Source organism: Lissotriton vulgaris, chromosome 3_1 (assembly GCF_964263255.1).
Source record: "Lissotriton vulgaris chromosome 3_1, aLisVul1.2, whole genome shotgun sequence".
Classification (NCBI taxonomy): domain Eukaryota; kingdom Metazoa; phylum Chordata; class Amphibia; order Caudata; family Salamandridae; genus Lissotriton; species Lissotriton vulgaris.
In genome coordinates this window covers 670,472,746-670,493,018 of record NC_141689.1, presented here as the reverse complement: position 1 = coordinate 670,493,018, position 20,273 = coordinate 670,472,746, and the positions used below count along the sequence as shown (strand labels likewise).

Below are 20,273 nucleotides of genomic sequence, written 5' to 3'. Positions count from 1 at the left end.
TTATTGATAGATTTAAAATTCCTTCTGAGTTCCCACTTCTTAGCATCTGGCAAAGCGGGGACGGTTTCCTAGTAGGACAGATCTAACGGTACAGCAAAGTGGTCAGACCAGGCTAGAGGGACCGAAGGTCCCACCTTCATCCTGGGGTCATTGGAAAAGTCTCCATCAAGAGTATGTCCTGCCAGATGGGTGGGGCCTACCACCAGCTGAGCCAGACTGCAAGAGTCCAAAGTTTCCAGGAGAGCCTGAGTATCTCTAGATCACACATTCTTCAAATGGAAATTAAAATCACCAAGAAGGGTAATATTGGGCCTCTCAATAAACGGCTCTAGCAATTTGATAATAGCCTGGCTAACAGAGGATCTAGGCCCTGGTTGTATATAGAACAAGAGGCCAGAAAAAGAGACAGAAGGACAGGAATTATTAGAAAAGTAGAATGCCTTGAAAGGATCCGAAGGGGTAGAAAAAGACAGATAAAAGAGTCCTTATAAACGATTCCAACTCCTCCTCCTAGGCGGCCAACTCTGTCCATCCTGGCCAGAGAATAGCCGGTAGGGATGGCATCTACCAGGTCAGGTCCAGAGGCATCCGTTGCCCAGGTCTCTGTAATAAACACACAAGAAGGGTTCCTGGCTGAGACAAAGTCTCTAAAAGCAACCTTGCAAAGTCTAACACTTGGGCAGCTTCAGGTCCGTGACCTCAGACACCCTTTGGATCACCATTGCACAGGAAGCTCCTTCCTCTATAGCCACTGTGGGAGGAGAGAGGCGGACAGTGTCCAGACCGCTGGCATTAGCCAGGTCCTCATACCAGTTGACGTCGGACATGGACACTACTAAGGGGTCAGTGTAGGTATCGGGGATCCACAGATCCCTTCCATTCATGTTCCTCAGTAAGTCCTTCAGTGAAATAGGGCTCTGTCTCGAATTCAGGCTGTGTGGGTTTGGTCGTCGCCGAAATAGATGTTGTGCGACACCAGTCCACCTCATTATCGGCATCAGGAATCACAATGGGTATTTTGCCACCGGAACGGTCCCCAGAGGAGGTTGCGAAGTTGCAGCCGATCCTGATCACCAATAGATCTTAAGGGGTCGACTGGCGCCGTGGGGCGGACCTGCCGGCAGAGACCCAGTCGAAGACCCTCCTAAACACTTGGGATCGGAATTAAGTAAGTGAGGGGTTTGACTACCCAAAAATGAGGATCATGGCCTCATACAATTCTCGGAGCTGGACAGGGTTCGCTCCGGCTCCAGGAAATTTGGGGAAGCTTGGAGCAGACCACGTTTCCGACTCCGATTGCACAGAAACCTCCTGCAAGCAAGGTTGGGCTTTATGGTGTTGTGTCCTTGCGTCTTTTGAATGTGATAGACACAGAGAAGTCAAAGAGCGCTTCAACTTCATGGACTTCTTCTTATGGGACTTACATGAAGTCGTCCTGAAGTGCGACAAGGACCAAAGAGAGCGACTCTGTGAGTGGCCCGACCTTCCACATGAATCAAATTTGGAGTGGCTTGGAGTTGCATGGCGAGAGGCCAAATATTTCATGGCCCACTCCGGGATGGCCTTGGGGTTCATGGTCTTACACTCCACACACGAAGTGGAGTTTTGGTCCCTCTGAAGGCACCACAGACACACCAGGTGGAGATCCGTCATCAACATTTGTTGATGACAGGCACCACAAGACTTTAACCCAGTGGCTTTCTTCAGTAACATTCCCCCTCACCCCCCAAAAATGGGAAAAATGCATACTAGTCTTTGATATAATGTGGAAAGAAATCATTCAAAAATTAAGTGAGTGAGAGGAGTTCGATCAAGATCCTCGCTGATGGCAAGGAAAAGAAGGAACTGAGATCAGCATGCTGGGGTGGAGCCTACATAGGCACCCAGCACCTCACTTCCGGTGCAGACAATGTCAATGACACCACGCGGAGCCGAAAGACATCACCTACTAGCACAAAGAGACTGTTCAAAAAGAATTTCCGGGTCCAGTGTGATGCCTGGGAATATTCTAAGGTAAGGAATCTGCAGCCAGACGATCTGTTACCTTTAGCAATTTTTTAATCTGCACAAAAGTCACTTTAATTCAGGTTTGTAATAAACAAAATCGCATGTCAGCATAATTCAATGAAAAGAACACATATTAAGTTCGATTTTTATGTGTGCAAATGCCTTTTTAAAGCTTCCTGATTGACAAGGATGTTGCATGCTTCTCATCTCATTTACTGGATATCTCTGAAATTGAGAGGACATTTGTGAAATTTATATAAGTGAATCCTGTGACTGAGTATATGTTGTGGAAGCATCTGTTTGCAAAAATATTCATTTCTTTTTCTGTTCTGTGACAAACCGGACTATCTGGGGGTCTGCCCACAACACAAAAAAGCACTGCATTCGAAATAGGTTCATTAACTGCGTTTATGTAGACTGAAATTTGAATGCCAGACGCTGACGACACAGTGAAAAAGGTTTTGGTCCAAAAAGGGTTAGACAAGAACATTGGTCAGATCATTTCGGAGGGCAGAGTGAAAAATGTCATGAATAGATTTACTGTAGAGAGGTCAATGGCTGAGGAACTTATTGAAAGGACACTGCCAGACAGGGTCCTGACAGGACTCCAATGGCATGGAAGTAGCAGCAGATAGTGATAAAGATTATGTACATGCAGGGGAATGTATATAGAAAATAACAAATGTAAGCGAGAGCTCCCGGGACCCCTTACAGCCCGCACTGACACGGGGAAAGCTAGGGGGCCACAAGGGCTTCTTCTAACTTGTGGAGTAGGCCCTATGCAAGCCCCTTCCCAAAAGATCATTTTTTTTTAAGACTGTAGCAAACCTGACAGGGCAATCATAATTGAAAAGGGTGAGCAGACCTTTTTCGCCCCACTAGACTAGTGGGCCAGGGTATCCCTACGCTGATACCCATATGTATTTTTTTCTTCACCCCCCCTTAAAAACACATGGATGAATCTTAAAATAGCTATCAAATATCTTTGTTGGTGTTGTTAGCAGACTATCAAATTATATTTTGATCTGCTGATCCCACAGGAGTCCTGTCGCAACAGATAAACATAAGATTTGTACCTTAAGTTTCCAAAAACTACTGAACGGACTTACATCAAATCATAAAAAGAACACTTTCTAGGAAAAGATATATAGCTTTCTGTCAAATTTGGTGTAATTCTGTTCATCCGTTTTGGCTGTAGCACGGTCTAAAATTCCCATGAGAAATTACTTAGGGGTAACCCGTTTTTGCACCGTCTGCTTGATGGATCATCCTAAATCTGTTTTCACTCAAAGATTTACATTTCAGAACAATTTCATGGTGTAAATTTCGCCAGATTTGTATAATCACTTCTTCAGTCAAATGTGGATGGCTGTTCACGATTAAAGAAACCTAGCATCCTGCAAGAGTAAACAAGAAAGTAGCCATCTAAGACAGCAAGATCGTCTTCTAAATGTACCCCAAAGCATACTGGAAATAGTTCTCACTGGAAACCCACACGTGGAAGTTGAGGTCAGAAGAAAGTTTGCCCCTTGAAATAAATTAGGGATCTGCTATACACTACAAAATGAAGGGGCAGCAAAAGTCCCTGGGATTAGGAAAATGTGACAAATCTTTAAAGCCTTTCAGAAACATTTATGTGAAAAAAACAGCAAAATAGAGAAGAACCACAGTGACTTTTTCAATGAATGTAATGGGAAGAAACCTACCAGCACCATCTCGATTTTACCCATTATAAAATTGAAGAACAACTTAAAGGCAATGGAGAAGGTAGTGGCCACAACAATTAATCTACCCAGCGAGATTATGGTCCATGGTGTTCAAGTCTGCAAACATGATGATAACTGGTATGGGAGCTTGTCCCTCAGCAGTCATCCAAAATTCTTAATTTCAAACTTTTTATAGTTCATTTTATTTAGTGTAGTTTTAGACCCATGGCTATTTCTAAACCCAGAACTAAAGTCACATTGTTCAAGGTCAGCCTGGATTAGACTACACGCATATTATGCAAATAACTTTACAGGAATTAACTTGGTCATAGGTCCGTAGCGTTTGCTTAACTATAAGTGGAAGTCTGCAAGCATGGTCACAGTCCATATCAAATTATAAAGAAGTGTGAAAAAGCAGTGCAAATCATCATGTAGACATTTCCGTGCCAGTCAGAATCAGAAAAGAATAAAGAGGAAAAGACTTGAGGACATAGGGTAGGACTAGGAGTGAGTGTGTCAGTCATATTTGAGCACCTGCTCACCATTTCCAATTACTGCTATACCATGATAGCAGGACATTCTTTAGGAGGAAAATAAACTACCAGTGTACGAATAAATAGCTCATTTAAAATGTTGTCTAGAAATTAATTTCAACCACAATTTATTTTGGAATCAACTTGTACAGCTGAAAAAAACGGAAACAATAATCATTAGCAGTGAATGACAATACCTAATGAATTGGAGGAATTGCTAAACAGCGCTACTGGGGAATATGGAGAGAAAATAACCACACAACATAGCCACAAATACTATTTGCTTGAAAGAAAATATTTGGTTGTACCTTCCTCTTCACTTGAAGTCTTTGGACAACCATGAGGGAGGTACGTCAACTGGACTTTACGATTAATTCCTGAAAAATGTCCATACCTAAAAAACACAAAACGAAACAGAACACTGGCTTTTAATCTGTAACATTTTAACAAGTAATTCATTCAAAACTAAAATGCACAACTAGAAAAACTGTGAATGGAAAAGAAGGTTTTTCATTTCCAAAAGACTAAGATTTCCCCAAAAATGTGTCACTAATGTAACCAATTCACTCCTAATTCCTAACATTTCTGCATCATGGTGTAAAACTTAAAACGCAGATTACAGGAATGTAAATGTAAATGTACAGGAATTTATATAGCGCAAATCACCAAGCGGTTTCTAAGCGCTTGCTTAGGGAACCCGTCCTGGTATTCCCCTGTGAGATAACCCCGGCAGGGTATCCGCAAGGTGAAAGCCAGGCATCCCGCCGCGAGGGGCCGTTGTGGAGATTAAGCAAGCTATTGCCCAGAGTCGCAGAGTGTGAACCCGTGAATCGAGTAGGCACCAGAGCGAGAATTGTCGAGTCCATGGACATTTTAGGATTCAAGACTCCGCCGAGCCGGGAATTGAACCCTGGTCCCGGGCTGACCTCTGCTTCCAGGTCTGCCTCCTCTAACCAGTGAGCCACACTTCTCCAGATGGCTGGCTTTACACATTGCCCTTTTGTGTAAGGCATGATTTGCAAATGTTACAAATCACAGGTCTAGATATCATTCAGATGAAAGGTTTGGGGGGGGGGGGAGCCAGAAATGTCTTTCCCCCATTTTACTGCATTTCTTAGCTTATGTCCTTCAAATGTGACCTTCTGTCAACCTATTTGGCAACAGCTTTTAAAAGTTGAAGGTGGGGCATGTGCAAGGTCTGTAGAAACATTCACAGAATACTTAACTATATCCTTGCAATTGTATTGCCTTTCCTTTACATTCAAAATCGAATCCAAACTTTGGAATGCAATAGTGTGGCTCACTGGTTAGAGGCGGCAGACCCGAAAGCAGAGGACGGCCCGGGACCAGGGTTCAATTCCCGACGCGGCAGGGTCGTGGACCAGGTTCAGCGGACTCGATAATTACCGCCTCGGTGCCTACTCTAACCAGGGATCACGCTCTGCAACTCTGGGCATTAGCTTGCCTCATCTCCACAACGGCTCCCCACATACGCCGGGGATGCCTGGTTTCACCTTGGAGATACCCAGTAGGGACCACCTCACAGGGAAAGCCAGGTCGGGTTCCCCAGCGGTCTACAGCGCGGAGATACCCCATGTGGGGTGATTCATGCGCTTTACAAGACATCATTACATTACAATGCAAGGTTCACATCTCAATTAGCTCATATTTCTCAAGTAGGTGCTAGGGGAGACGAGTGTGAGGAAATCAAAGATGCCTTTCTCTTGCTCAGTTAGCCTTTTCCTTGTTCCCCCAGGCCAAGTAGTCTGGTGAATCTTCATTTTCCCAGGTTCAAGATCTTGTTGAAGTGCCGTTGGATGAAGGAGGTCTTCTAACCTAACACTGCACAGTCTTTTACTTGCCTTCATTCCAGTCAGGCCTTCGATCGCTTTCTACATTTTAAGGGTAGTTCTACTAAGTAACAGGAGAAGGGAGAGTACTGGGATCTATGGAGAGACTGGTAGAGCAATGCTAATGCTTTTTTCTTATGAGTATGCGGATATAAAATATTCACTTGCTTACCATTAATCATTTTCTTGTGTCAAACAGACCTAGTATATTATTAATGGGTAAATATTAAACAAACAAAGTTAAAACAGGATATTCTTTCAAGTGGAGACCAATAAAAAATGCAAGGCCATATATAAATACGCAATGAGGTATACTTATAGTTCCACTCACATATACCAATGACAGTATGCAGAGCAAGATAGAAAGTAAATTACAGCATTGAAGTAATAACAGAATAGAACTAGAGTCTATAAGAACCCATTCCATAAAAGAAAGATAAGAGAAATGCCAGAAAAAACATGAAAGCTCACAGAAGTGCTAGTTATAAATAACAAAGCAGTGGGTGGGTGGTAAGAGGCCATGAGTGAGATGTTACTCATAATACACCACTTTTATAAACCATTCAATTCCATGACTCTGCTCCGAATGCTCATGTATTTTACTCCTTTGTTTCATTTCATAGTAGAGGCCTACTGCAGATTATTCCAAACCTCGTAGAGAAAGCAGGCCTTTCAACCCAACATCAACAGTGGGATTTAAGACTGATTTCAAGGGTAGCAAGATTTTGTATTGAGCATAAATACAATTTGTCTGTACAACTTATGTACAACCAATAACAAGGCACAGATTATCTTTATATCTCAGCCAGAGGTCCGATTAAATCACTGTTTTGCCTTTTTCAAAAATATCCTCATTGTTGTATAGCTCCAAGACAGGTGTGTCAAATTCCATGTGCTTTTATCACAATTCCAACAAAGGTTGGAGTCACCTCAGCCTGTGCATGGTCTCACTCACCCAAAAAAGTTGAGAGTACCGCTACTACATCATTTTAATCAAAAGCAAAGGTGCACCACCGAATAACACAGACAAGGAGAACATTTTTTTTTAATCCGTGTCCACAAATGTAATTTTCAAAGTTCTTCCTTTATTTTGATACAGGTTTAAAACACGATCAGGACGGTCAAAAACAAAGCAGCCGACTGGTTTAGTCCTTATAAAGGGCGTCTTCAGGGCACAGTAAGTCTGTATATTGAACAATGCGATGAACAATCCAAGGAATGAGAGTAGCCCGTCAGCTTGTCTATTTTATTGGTGAAGCAGAGAGCTCCTTATAAATGTAGAGCTAAGAAAGTGGTCCAGTCAATCAATAAATTGGTGCCACTAATAGTACCAAGTTTAACTCGAACGCTTCGATTAGTTTTACTTAGCGTTTCATCATCACCTTGTCTGTCAAAATTAGACAAATCTTTATACAGACACTCCATGGTGGGATCATCCATGGTCCAGAAATGAGTCAAGAGGAGTCAATATGGTTGGCAAAAGTGCCATAACCGGCCAGAATCAGACGGTATCCAAATTCCTAGCGTCCGTTTGTCGGGAGTGTCAAGATGGAAAGTGGATACTGTCTGATTCTGGCCTTTATGGCACTTTGGCCAACCATATTGGCTCCTCTTGACTCGTTTCTGGACCATGGATGATCCCACCATGGAGTACTGTATAAAGATTTGTCCAATTTTGACAGACTAGGCGAGGATTAAACGCTAAGTAAAACTAATCGAAGCTTTCGAGTTAAACTTGATACTATTAGTGGCACCAATTTACTGATTGACTGGACCACTTTCTTCGCTCTACATTTATGAGGAGATCCTTGCTTGCCCTATAAAATAGACAAGCTGACGGGAGTATACTATACCTTTGGCTACTCTCATTCCTTGGATTGTTCACCGCATTGTTCAATATACAGACTTACCATGCCCTGAAGAAGTCCTTTGTAAGGACGAAACCCGTCGGCTGTTTCGTTTTTGATCGTCCTGACCGTGGGTGTTTTACAGTGTGCACACGTGTCTAGTTTGACTTTCTCTTTGCATAATTTTAATCCTTCAATCCCAAAATCCATGAATATTTACATACATGCTGAGATTTTTCCTAGGCCTTTACTTAACCACATTTCTGGAAACTGATTACTATAATTATACTAATTTACTATCCACAGTAAAGGAAAATCACTTATCAATGCCTTTATATCTATGCCAAGCAGAGAACTTGAAAGTTCCTAAGCATTTGTTTCGTCTTCCAAAGCAACATATTTTAAACATTAATAAGGGGAAACATTTCTAAGTGGGCTCTGTTGCTAAGTGGCGGGTGATATACTTACATCTCCAGCACAGTTTTTAACTGCTCAAGTTTTGCTTTGCTTTCTTCAATTTCAGAGTCGTTGTTTTGACCAAGTTCAGCGAGAAGGTGACGTGCAATATCTAAAACCTCCTAAAAAACATAAACAATGTGAACAAGGTAATCAGATCCTGGAAAGATTTGACTTTGTCCAAGGGAAGAATAATAAATATGAACAAAAAATGCACTTTACTTGCCTGCAACTGTTTCGGTTTCTTTAGTTTTAGTTTCCCAGTTTTGTATCCATTGCACTTCTCAAAGAGATCAAAAAACCTTAAAATAAAAAAGGTAAATCAGTAAGCAGCATGACATGAGCGGGTTAGTCAATTTTATTTATTGAACATACAGCATTCGGTCTTTGATCAGTTAAAACAGATAACATGTAGCAGTATATGCAGCTCCCTTCTTTTTTCCAATACCCATTTCCCTTTTCTAACTAGTCACTTTCAAGCATTCATGAACCAATAAACATATCAGGCCTATTTTAGCCAATGTTGAAACCCTATATGGGCAACAGAAAATATTTCATCTTACAGGGTACACAGGTTACAAAAGAAAGACTTATTTCTCAAACAAGTCATATTGTCCCAATGTTAATGCATAATGGACACTCTTTTAGAGGAATTGGTGGACTATCTCAATTCATGAGAGAGAAAAAACAGTACCATTCCTTCACAACTGACCATTTGAGCACAGCTGTACAAAACGTGAATCTCCGACATTTTTCATACTTAAAAAAAAGTGTAGGTAAATCATTCTTGAATAAGTGTTCAGAAGCTGTGCAATAATAATTATTCATTTGGAAGGGGGTATCTAAACCAACTCAAGGCACTATCTAGTTCGGTGAGATCACAGCTTACTGTGAAACTCTGCTTTTCCCAAAATAAATGTGGGAAAAGTTTCAACATGTACACAAGTGGAGTCTGCAAGAATCAGAAAAAGAAAACGAAAATGCAGGAGGTCAGGAAGGGTATGAGCAAGCAGATCAGTTGGATCCGATTGCTCAGAAGCAAGAGCCCTCACACACCCAGATTAGTGTTATGCGTCATTCATCAAGCAGCTTCTCATTGGGTCGGCGCTTCAATGCACAACTGGCCCCTCAGGGGGGCTCTTTGCCGGAGGTCTTATTCAAAATAAGACCACGTGATGCTGTGTAAGTGGAGGATCTGTGTGTGTAAAATGGTGTCATTGTGGTTTAAAAATCACTAAGAGAGACCCTGAAAATTTTAATACGTGGGACCTCTTGTTAAAAATTAAAATGAAGGGTGGCTGGGTTGGAGACAATGATCCACTACAGCTCACAGGAAAGTGAGAATGTCGGACAACATGTTTTGATCCATGTATAATCTCTGCGTATCTGAGCACTTTGTCAGGACCATGTAACCTAATTTACCAATGATTGGGATTATAGTAGTGGTAATTTGCAAGAATACCCAATCTCAAAAGTCAACCTCACAGTGTGGGGTATACCTTGATATCTCAAGTCCAACCCAATTTGAGTATGTAAATGGACCAAGCTAGGAAAGCTGCGACCTACCCCTCTCTGCCACCTTGGTTCAGAGAAGGGTCTCTTAGTTTCTGGAAAATGCACTGAGCAGGGCAATATGGTAATCTGTTTGTTGAGGAATATTTCTGTAAAGGTATTCTACACCTAAACTTTTCAGAATTTGTTCTTGAGATCTTCAGAGGTAAATAAATATAAGATACCATAATATGGTGGCATTTTTTCTTTTACCTCTAGTCAATGAAAATATTAGGAAACATTTCAAAAGGTTTTCCAAGAGAGCTCGACCATGTTGGTCTCCCTCAAGCATAAGCTGGTGGAGTACGAGGAAGCAGGGCTTAGGGAAACACAATACCTAGGTAAGGAGTGGTTGCCTTGCATGACAGGGAGGGAGACAGGGAAGGTAAAACTCATGCTAGACTCCTGCGGAAATCATTGGCAAGAGACCACATTATGGAACTCGTTAATTACCAGCAGGTGACCCACACATGCCAGGATGCCATTTAAAGCACTCTGGCCACATTTTACTCTGATTTATACACCTCATCAACACTACATGACCCTTCCGCCCTGACTTAATTTTTTGACACAATCCAATTTCTCTGGCTTGACAACACACCCCGCCAATTCTTGGACGCACCCTTCACAGCTGAGTACATCATTCAGGTCATTCCCAGGAAAAGGCACCGGGATTAGACGGACTAACTGTGGCCTCCTATAAAGAATATGCCCCATTCCTTGACTCCATCTCCTGGCAATGTACGAGCAGGCGCTGCTTCGTAGAGCATTGCCGCCTTCCCTCCGAGTGGCATTAATTGTCACCATACTGAAACCTGACAAGAGGACACACCACATTGAATTTTACAGGCCACATAGACCTTGAAAACTTGCAAAACTGATTGCCTCCTGTATTATTCCCCTGCTTCCAGATATTGTCCTCACAGACCGGTAGTGTTTGATCTCCAGCTGCTCGATGACACAATCTGTATACTTTATTCGCTCTCCTCATACAGCCAACCACAACTCCACGCAGTGGCGGTTCTGCTTAATGCTACTAAGGCATTTGACTCCTTCGTATGGGCACATCTCTTCCAACTCCTGTATCTCGTAGGGATCAGAGATCACTTGGTCAAATTGCTCTATGCCTTACCCAAGTCCCGCTTGCACATAAATGGCATGATCACACCGCCATTCCCGATTCTAGGGACACTGGAGAGGGCTGCCCAATATCACCCATACTATTTCCTATTGCGATGGCGCCCTTGGCTGCCAGATTGCAGCAACACCATTCCCACCATATGCTTGCCTCCACCCCACGAAAAATTCTGGTCAGATGTAAGCAGATAAGCTCACTTTGTATGTCAGGAACCCCAACATCAATCTGGCCTCACTCATCCGGGAAATGATACGCTTTGATGGCTATGCATGGATAACCATCAACTGGTCTAAATTCATCTTATTCCTGCTCACCTTCAAAACACAACCTGTTGCACCAGAATACCCTTTGCAATGGGCAATGGCCCCAGTCAGATACTTAGGTATTTGGATTAGAAGGAATCTCTAGGGAAGCTCTAAGGAGCTCTGGAGGTCTAATTATGGTACACTCATGATATGGCTTAAAAACCGCATGCCGGAATGGATGAGGCAACTGTTGTCCATCGCAGGGAGGACTGCAGTCGCCAAAATGAATGTACTCTCAAAGTTTTTGTATTTATTCATCAACCTCCCACTTCCACTCAAAGCATACTTTAGAAAATGCCTTTGGTCCAAAATGATCACTCTAGCATGGGCTAGCAACCTTTCGAGCAGTTTTCCCACGTCTGGTTGCATATAACCTTGTTTTAGCCTCACACGGCACCCGAACATGATCACACAGCTCTCTGCTTCTGAATGCTCGACTCCTCCCTCTCCATGACCAGACAGGTCAACACTGTTGCCTACAGCTGTTTCAACACCCTCCGAAAGACCTTCAAATGAATCCCCCCAAATCAAGGAAGACCATCACCCATGCACTCATAACCAGCAGACTGGACCACAGAAACACCCTCAATGCCTGGTACCTGCCTGGTCCCTGCTCCGCAAACTCCAGACCATACAGAACACTGCAGCCAGACTCGTCCTCGGTATCCCTCAACACAAGCGCATTGCCCAACACCTGCAGAACCTCCACTGGCTCCCAGTAAAACAGAGAATCACCTTCAAGATACTCCCCCATGCCTACAAATGCCTTCATAACACCAGACCCAAATACCTCAACAAGCGAATCTCGCCTTCAAAGCACCCAAACGAAACCTCTGATCTGCCGCCCTCGCCGCAATACTGCGGATCCGCAGAGCCAGAACAGGGGGAAGAGGTTTCTCCTACATGGTGGCCAAGACCTAGAACGAACTCCCAATCGACATCAGACGCGCCTCCTCCCTGAACATCTTCAGAAAGATACTCAAGACCTGGCATTCTGACTGAACGGAGCTGCTTAACCCCCCACCCCCTAGCGCCTGAGACCCTCACGGGTGAGTAGTGCGTTTACAATTCCCCGATTTATTGATTGAATGCTGCCCTATATCTCTCCCCCACCCCAACCCCCAGACAACCTCAAGCTTAAGTTGACACTGTGGTTTGTATGACTTGGGCAAAGCCCAGGATGAAGCTTGCGTGTGAGACGTGACTGTATGTACGTCCCGAATATCGGACTGGCAGGACATCCTATGTCCCCTGCCCTAATTATGCTGGTGCATGCAGATGTTAACAGCGATTACAAATCAACACCTTTGGGGACCTTCACCCAGAGGACCGTTTCCTTACCCCACAACGCATACTTTAACACACTGCTCATACACCCCGTGAAGCACTTGCCGCCCTCCAAGTTCTACATACCGCCTTCCCTGATGCCCAGATGCTTCATGCTTTAGAAGACTTGATCATAAATCCATCACCACATAAACTCATCAAAAGACTATATACCACAATGCAAGACAAAGCCCAGATTTGTGTCCTGAATCCCTGGTCTGCGTTGGCTGCTAACATAGATTCTTACAATGTGCATTAGATCGCCTCCTGGTGTTGGGCTTGGATGATTGCATGTTGTTGTCGTCTTGGAAGAAGTCTTTGTAGTCACAAGATAGGCGACTCCTCCCTTGGACGATAGTGCGCATGGGCATCGCCTCCATCCTTAGATTGTTTTTTGCCATGATGGGAAATTATGGAGTTTGTAGAAAGAAGAAAGGATCTCTTTGCGGGTATATCTCATTAAGATAGAACTGAAACAAATACAGGCCCCGGGGAGGCGGGAGGGCGTGTAAGAATCTGCAGCTCTACATGCCAAGAACAGATGCATACTGGTAAGTAGTATTTTCCGTTTGAGGCATATGAGCTGCAGATCTTACACTGTGCATCGATTTTACAGCAGTGTCTCCCCTAGCGGTGGTCACCTGCATTTGTTGTAGTAGTTTGAAAGAGGTTTTTGATGACAGCTTGGCCTACTGCAGCTTGCAGCTTAGCTTGCAAATCAACACAATGGTGTTTAGTGAAGGTGTGCGGTAGACCATGTTGCTGCCTTGCAAATGTCTTCTAGGGGAATGTTCCCTAAGAAAGCCATGGAGGCTCCTAGTTTGCGTGTGGAGTGCGCTCTAGGAGGAACTGTTAATGTGCGTTTTCCCTTGTGATAGCATATTTGTATACATTTAACAATCCACCTTGCAATTCTTGATTTAGAAATGGGTTGCCTTTATGTGGTGGAGAGAAAGCTACAGTTGCTTTGTTTTACGAAAGGATTTGGTCCTATCAATGTAATAGAGAACAGCTCTTTTTACATCTAGTGTGTGTAGAGCTCTTTCTGCTACAGAGTCTGGGTTTTGAAAAAACACTGGTAACTCTACTGATTGATTTAGATGAAAAAGAGTAATTACTTTAGGAAGGAATTTTGGATTAGTCCGTAGAACCACCTTGTTACGGTGTAATTGTAAACATGGTTCTTGTATAGTGAAAGCTTGAATCTCACTAACTCTTCTAAGAGAGGTAATAGCAATAAGGGAAGCTGTTTTCCAAGTGAGAAATTACAGTTCACACTTATGTAAAGGTTCAAAAGGGGGCCCCATGAGCCTTATAAGCACAATGTTTAGGTTCCACACTGGAGATGGTGGTAACCTAGGAGGAATGATTCTCTTTAAGCCTTCCATAAAAGCTTTGATTGCAGGTACTCTAAATAATGACATATGTTGTCTGTTTTGTAGATATGCTGTAATGGCTGCGAGCTGTAAACTTATCAATGAATATGCTAGATTACATCTTTGTAAATGGAGAAGGTAACAGATGATATTTTGGATGGAAGCATCTAGAGGATCAGTTTGATTGTTAGTGCAGTAAATGGCAAATATCTTCCATTTTGCAGCATAGCAAGCTCTAGTAGTAGGTCTTCTGGCTTCTTTAATGATATTCATACAGTCTGGTGGCAGGTTAAGGTAACCAAACTCTAAGACTTCAGGAGCCAGATCGCCAGATTCAGTTGACTTGGATCTGGATGCCTGATGTTTCCATGGTTCTGCGTTAGCATGGATGGTGTCAGAGACAGTTTTTGGTGTGGAACTAGAGAGAGTTCCAGCAGTGTGGTGAAGCACGGTTGGCGCGCCCATGTGGGAGCTACCAGGATCAGTTTGAGAGACTGTTGTCTGAGCTTTCGTACCACTAGTGGTATTAGCGGGGTTGGCGGAAAAGCGTACGCAATCTGCCTGACCAGTTCATCCATATCGCATTGCCCTTGGACGACGGGTGCGGAAACCTGGCGGCGAAGGTTGGGCATTTTGCGTTTTCATGTGTGGCAAACAGGTCTATGTCTGGATGACCCCACTTGTGAAAGAATGGTTGAAGAACTTCGTGCAGATGTAGTTCCCATTCGTAAATCTGTTGTGTCTGTCGACTTAACAGATCGGCTATCTGATTGTGAACTCCTGGAAGGTGTTCTGCTAATAGATATATTTTTTGTGGAATGGCCCATCTCCAAATGTTCTGTGCAAGATGTGACAGTTGCAGATAGTGTGTGTCCCCCTGTTTTTGAATGTAGTACATGGCTGTCATGTTGTCCATCCGGATCAGGACAGCCTTGCTCTGTATGTGTACTTGGAAGGACGCGAACAACTCTAGGTGGTTGATGTGAAGCACCTTTTGTTGAGCGGTCCATCTTCCCTGAGTTGTGTGGTGGAGCAGATGTGCTCCCCATCCTGTCAGGGATGCGTCTGTCGTCAGTACTATTTGTGGAACAGGCTCGAGGAACGGCCGCCCTCTGTACAAGTTTTTTGGTGTTCCACCACTGCAGAGACCGATGTGTGTAGCTGTCCACCAACACCAGGTCTGTCAGTTGTGCTTGTGCCTGATTCCACTGATGTGCTAGACATTCCTGCAATGGGCGCATTTGCAGTCTTGCATTGGTACAATAAAAATGCAAGATGCCATCAAGCCTGTTAGTTGCATGAACACTCTGGCTGGAAGAGAGGGTTCGTTTTGAAACCTTGTAATTAAGGCTTGAATGCTCTGTATCCTGGCTGGACTGGGATAAGCTAGAGCTGTATTGGTGTTTATGGTAGCCCCTAGGTATTGAAGTACATGAGAGGGCTGTGGGTGTGTCTTGGTGTAGTTGATTGTAAACCCCAAGTCGTGCAGTGTTTGAATTGTTTGAGAAGTGTGTTGGACACACTGACTGAATAACTTGGCTTTTATGAGCCAATCGTCTAAGTATGGGAAGACGTGAATATGTTGTCTTCTGGGATGTGCTGCTACTACTGCTAGGCATTTCGTGAACACCCTTGGTGCAGTTGTGACCCCGAATGGAAGGACTTTGAATTGATAGTGTTGTGCTTGTAGCACAAACCTGAGATACTTCCTGTGAGAAGGATGTATGGGAATTTGAAAGTAGGCGTCTTTGAGGTTTAATGTAGTGAGGAAATCGCCTTGTTGCAATAATGGGAGCACTTGTTGTAAAGTGACCATGTGAAAATGATCTGAGTGCATATACAGATTGATAGGCCTTATATCTAGAATTGGCCTTGGTGTCCCATCCTTTTTGGGTATTGGGAAGTTGACTGAGTAGACCCCTGTTCCTTGATGTTGCAATGTAACTAGCTCTATTGCATCTTTTTGTAGCAATGAGAGAATCTCTTGTTGGAGCAGCGCTAGACGTTTCTGTGGACATTGGACGCTGTCTGGGTGGTATATTTGGAGGGGTAGCTGTAAGCTCTAGGCAGTAACCATACTGGATAATTTGTCTTACCCACTTGTCTGTTGTGATGGAATTCCAGACAGGTAGGAGCTGTGTTAATGTCCCCCTTACAGGAGTGATATGCTGTTGGGGGAGCTGAAGGAAGTCACGGTTTAGTGGTGGAAGAGGATCGATTGTTGTGGTTACCTCGACCTCTTCCTTTATTGTTATTACCTCTGTAGAACCCTCTAAAGTATCCCTTATTAGAGGATGCCTGTGTATTTGTTTTAAAGGAAGCTGAATTGTCTGCTCCAGTTTGTTTGGAGCCTCCCCTGTAGAAGGAGCGACGAAAGGAGCCTCTTGCTTTGGTGGACTGCAGAGCTCCCATAGACTTGGCTGTGTCAGTGTCTTTTTTCATTTTTTCAAGAGCTGTGTCTACTTCTGGACCAAACAATTGTTGTTGGTTGAATGGTTGATTTAAGATAGTAGTCTGTACCTCTTAAATCCTGAAATGCGTAGCCACGCCTGAAGTCTAAGGAGGACACTGGTGTTTATTGCCCTGGATGCAGTGTCTGCTACATCTAGTGCACATTTAATGGAGGCATTAGATATAAGCTTAACCTCTTGTTTAGGTCATCTGCTTGTGCCTTATATTGATCAGGTAGATGTTGTAATAGCTTTTCTAGCTGATCATAATGAGCCCTGTCATATCTTACAAGGAGAGCCTGTGTGTTAGCAATGCGCCATGCATTACTAGCTTGGGCAGCTATTCTTTTCCCTGAAGCATCTATGATTTTTGATTCTTTATCAGGAGGTGGTGCTTCGCCTGATGTTTGTGAATTTGCTCTTTTCCCAGCGTTTGAAACTACTAGGGAGTGTAAGTGTAGCTCTCCTTTAATGTAAGCATGATCCCCAGGAGCGGCTCTGTACTTTTTCTCTATCCTTGGCGTTAGGATTCTAGCCCGTATAGGATCTTTTTTTTTTTTTTTTTAATTTGTAAAACCTTTATTTTGAAAGAGCACACAGCTATTCAGCCTAACATCCCGGAGGCAAGGCAGCATGGTAAAAGAGGAGCGTAGTAGTGCAAAACAGGTACATCAGAACAATGCAGGTTGTTTTTAGTATTTTATAATAAAGAGAAGAGAACAAAAGAAAGAAACGCCAAAAGGCGCTAGAGAGTGGCAATGGGATAGAGAATGCAGCAAGGTGTTGGTAGCAGGCAGGGGAGAGAAACAACGAATCAGTGATACAGGAGAGTGGAGGATAGTAAAAGGGAGGAGGAAAGACAGGATCAATCAGGTAACGTGTCACAGTTGGTGTCACAGGCTACGGCGACATATGTTCATCCAGAGAAACAGGCTCGGGTGGCAGGCATACATCCCCCCGGTAAGCATTCCAGGCTCCCCACACTTTACTCCATTTACGGGGCCTACCCCTGGCAACATAGACCGTCTTCTCCCGGAACATACACCAATCCATGTTGGCTTTCCATTGTACCACAAGGGGAGCCGTAGCGGCACCCCACTTCTGAGCAATGTCCCGCTTGGCCACCATATTGCCTAGGGTCACCCATTGGATCTGTGCCGTGTTAAGATCAGACGGTTCCCAAATGTTAAGGAGACACCTCCGAGCCTCCGCCGTAGTCGCCACTCCAGTCACTTCACTCATAACACTGTGTATCCTTCTCCAATAGGAGGCTATGACGGGGCATTCCCATAGAATGTGCAGGAAGGTAGCGAGGGCACCACAGCCTCGACGACAAAGACCGTCGGGCGAGTATCCCATACGCACTAGTCGGGGGCCAGTCACATACAGCCTGTGCAAGATCTTAAATTGCACCAGTCTAAGACGAGAAGAGATGGCAACCTCCTTAGGGGAGGACACTGCGCTCTGCCAATCTTCATCGTCGATCTCCAGGCCATCTCTCACCCACTGATCACGCACTCCAAGGAGAAGGTCGGTGCGGACATTGATTAGTTTTTTGTATGACAGTGAGATAGCACTGTCAGGCATATGGCCGTCCAACACTCTGTCCTCCAGCGGAGAGCTCTCTGGAATCGCCCCCTCCGGTGGCATGGCAGAGAGCAGCGCGTGCCTCAGCTGGGCATAGCGGAAGAACTCCGAGCCGCCCAACTGGTGTTCAGTCTGCAACTGAGGAAAGGTCTTGATTTCACCCTTAGAGATCATGTCGTCCACCCTAGAGATGCCAATGAGGTCCCATTTGTCGAAACCCTTGGTGTGCCATAACCTGCCCAAAATGTCGGAATCGTACAGAGGGGTGAATCTGGTCAGTCTGCCCTGCCATCCCTGCGCCTTGGTAATCGCCTGCCAGATGGAGACCGCCGTCTTCGTTGGGCCCGACATCCGCCGATCCAGGGATCTCGAGTACAGGGCCCGGTAATAGTTACCACCACTCAAGAGCCATCTATCCATGGCGTAGCCGGGGCTGTTCACCGGGCCGTAAAACCCGTGATTGAGAGCTGCGAGCTGGGAGGCCCAGTAATACCTACGTACTTTGGGCAGAGCTATGCCCCCGTCGTACCACGGAAGTGTGAGCTTCGTGACAGCGACACGGGGGCGACCATCCCAGAGCAAGGCTCGTTGGAGACCTTCAATCTCCCTGAAGTAGCGGGCCGGAACCGGATCTTGGGTGTTCTGCAAAGCATAGAGAAACCTGGGCAAGGACATCATCTTGAACAGGGCCGCACGGCCAAGTAGGGAGAGCGGGAGCTTACGCCAGCTATCCACATCACGTCGGAGACGCTGGAGTGGAGGGAGCAAGTTGTGGTCGTAACGCGCCTTCGAACTCCCAGAGATGTAGATCCCTAAGTACTTGAAACCCTGTACAACCACCTGGATATTGCAGCCTCTGGGGAGGCGCGGCGTGTCCCCTTTCAGGACGTAAAGGGAGGACTTGGCCCAGTTGATGACTAGGCCAGAGTATCTCCCAAAAAGTCTGAGTACGTCGCAAGCCACGATGAGGGACTTGAAGGGGGAAGTCAGATAGACCAGGATATCATCGGCGTACAGGGAGACCCTGTCCTCGAAGCCGGGGGCCCAGGTAATGCCATGCAGGTCAGGGTGAGCGCGCAACATGGCCGCGAGCGGCTCGAGAGCCAGGGCAAAAAGGAGAGGCGACAAAGGACAACCCTGTCTGGTACCTCTATGTAAGGCAAAGGACGTCGACAGACGGCCGTTTACTAATACGTCAGCCAGTGGGCTAGCGTAGAGAAGTTTCACCCAACCCACAAAAACCGGACCAAAACCGAGCTTAGCCAACACTGCCCAGAGGTAGTTCCACTCAAGGGAATCGAAGGCCATTGTGGCATCAAGAGAGGCTAGGACTGCCGGTTCCTCAAGGGTATGGGCCCTAGCCAGGGCACCGTGGAGTCTACGTAGGTTGAGGGCAGTGTTGCGGTGAGGAATAAAGCCCGACTGGTCCGGGTGCACTAAGTCGCCAATAACTCCAATCAGTCGATTGGCAAGCAGTTTAGCAAGAACCTTAGGCTCGACATTCAGGAGAGAGATGGGGCGATAGGGTCGACACATGTCTCTCGGCTTCCCTTCCTTGTGGATGACCACAATGGTGGCCAGCCTCTGGTCAAGGGGAAGAAGGCCGGCGTCTCGCGCTTCCAGAAACATAGTACGCAGATACGGGGAAACTACGTCAGGTCGTATCTTATATAGCTCGACCGGGATGCCGTTGGGACCGGATGCCTTGCCAGACCGCAACGAGCGGATCGCGAGAGCGATCTCGTCGGTAGATATGTCTCTATCCAAATCGTCACGGTCCTCCTCAGAGAGACAGGGAAGGTCAACCGTCGAGAGAAGCGCCGTCGAGTCAGCCTCAGAGTAGTCTGAAGTAGAGGTGTAGACACCCCGGAAATAATCGGCAAAAGACTCGGCAATGGCACTGGGGTCGGTGACAGCAGTCCCGTCGCCCCCCAGAATCTCCGGTACGACGCGGCTAGCCATCTCCCTCCTGTCCAACCGGGCCAGCAGCTTCCCAGCCTTGTCTCCAACGTCATAATTACGACTTTGTTGTTCCCTAGCCAAGGTCAGGGCGGCATTCATGGCAAGAACGCGGTATTCCGACTGTTTGAGGGAAAGAGCATGGAGGAGAGCGGGGTCAGGTTCGGGCCCCAACTGGGAAT

At 45.2% G+C, this 20,273-nt stretch overlaps 1 protein-coding gene across 17 annotated transcripts in view; it reads right to left on the bottom strand.

Moving 5' to 3' along the window:
- PPIP5K2 (diphosphoinositol pentakisphosphate kinase 2) overlaps nucleotides 1-20,273 on the bottom strand; it is a 1,400,407-nt gene that overhangs the window by 948,329 nt on the left and 431,805 nt on the right. For all 17 annotated transcript variants that reach the window (XM_086960990.1, XM_086960983.1, XM_086960987.1 and 14 more), the window contains exons 12-14: nucleotides 8,626-8,701; nucleotides 8,412-8,521; nucleotides 4,555-4,640 (exon numbers count right to left, since the gene is read on the bottom strand). In XM_086960990.1, the coding sequence (XP_086817116.1) occupies nucleotides 4,555-4,640; nucleotides 8,412-8,521; nucleotides 8,626-8,701 (272 nt within the window). The remainder of the gene's footprint in view (nucleotides 1-4,554; nucleotides 4,641-8,411; nucleotides 8,522-8,625; nucleotides 8,702-20,273) is intronic.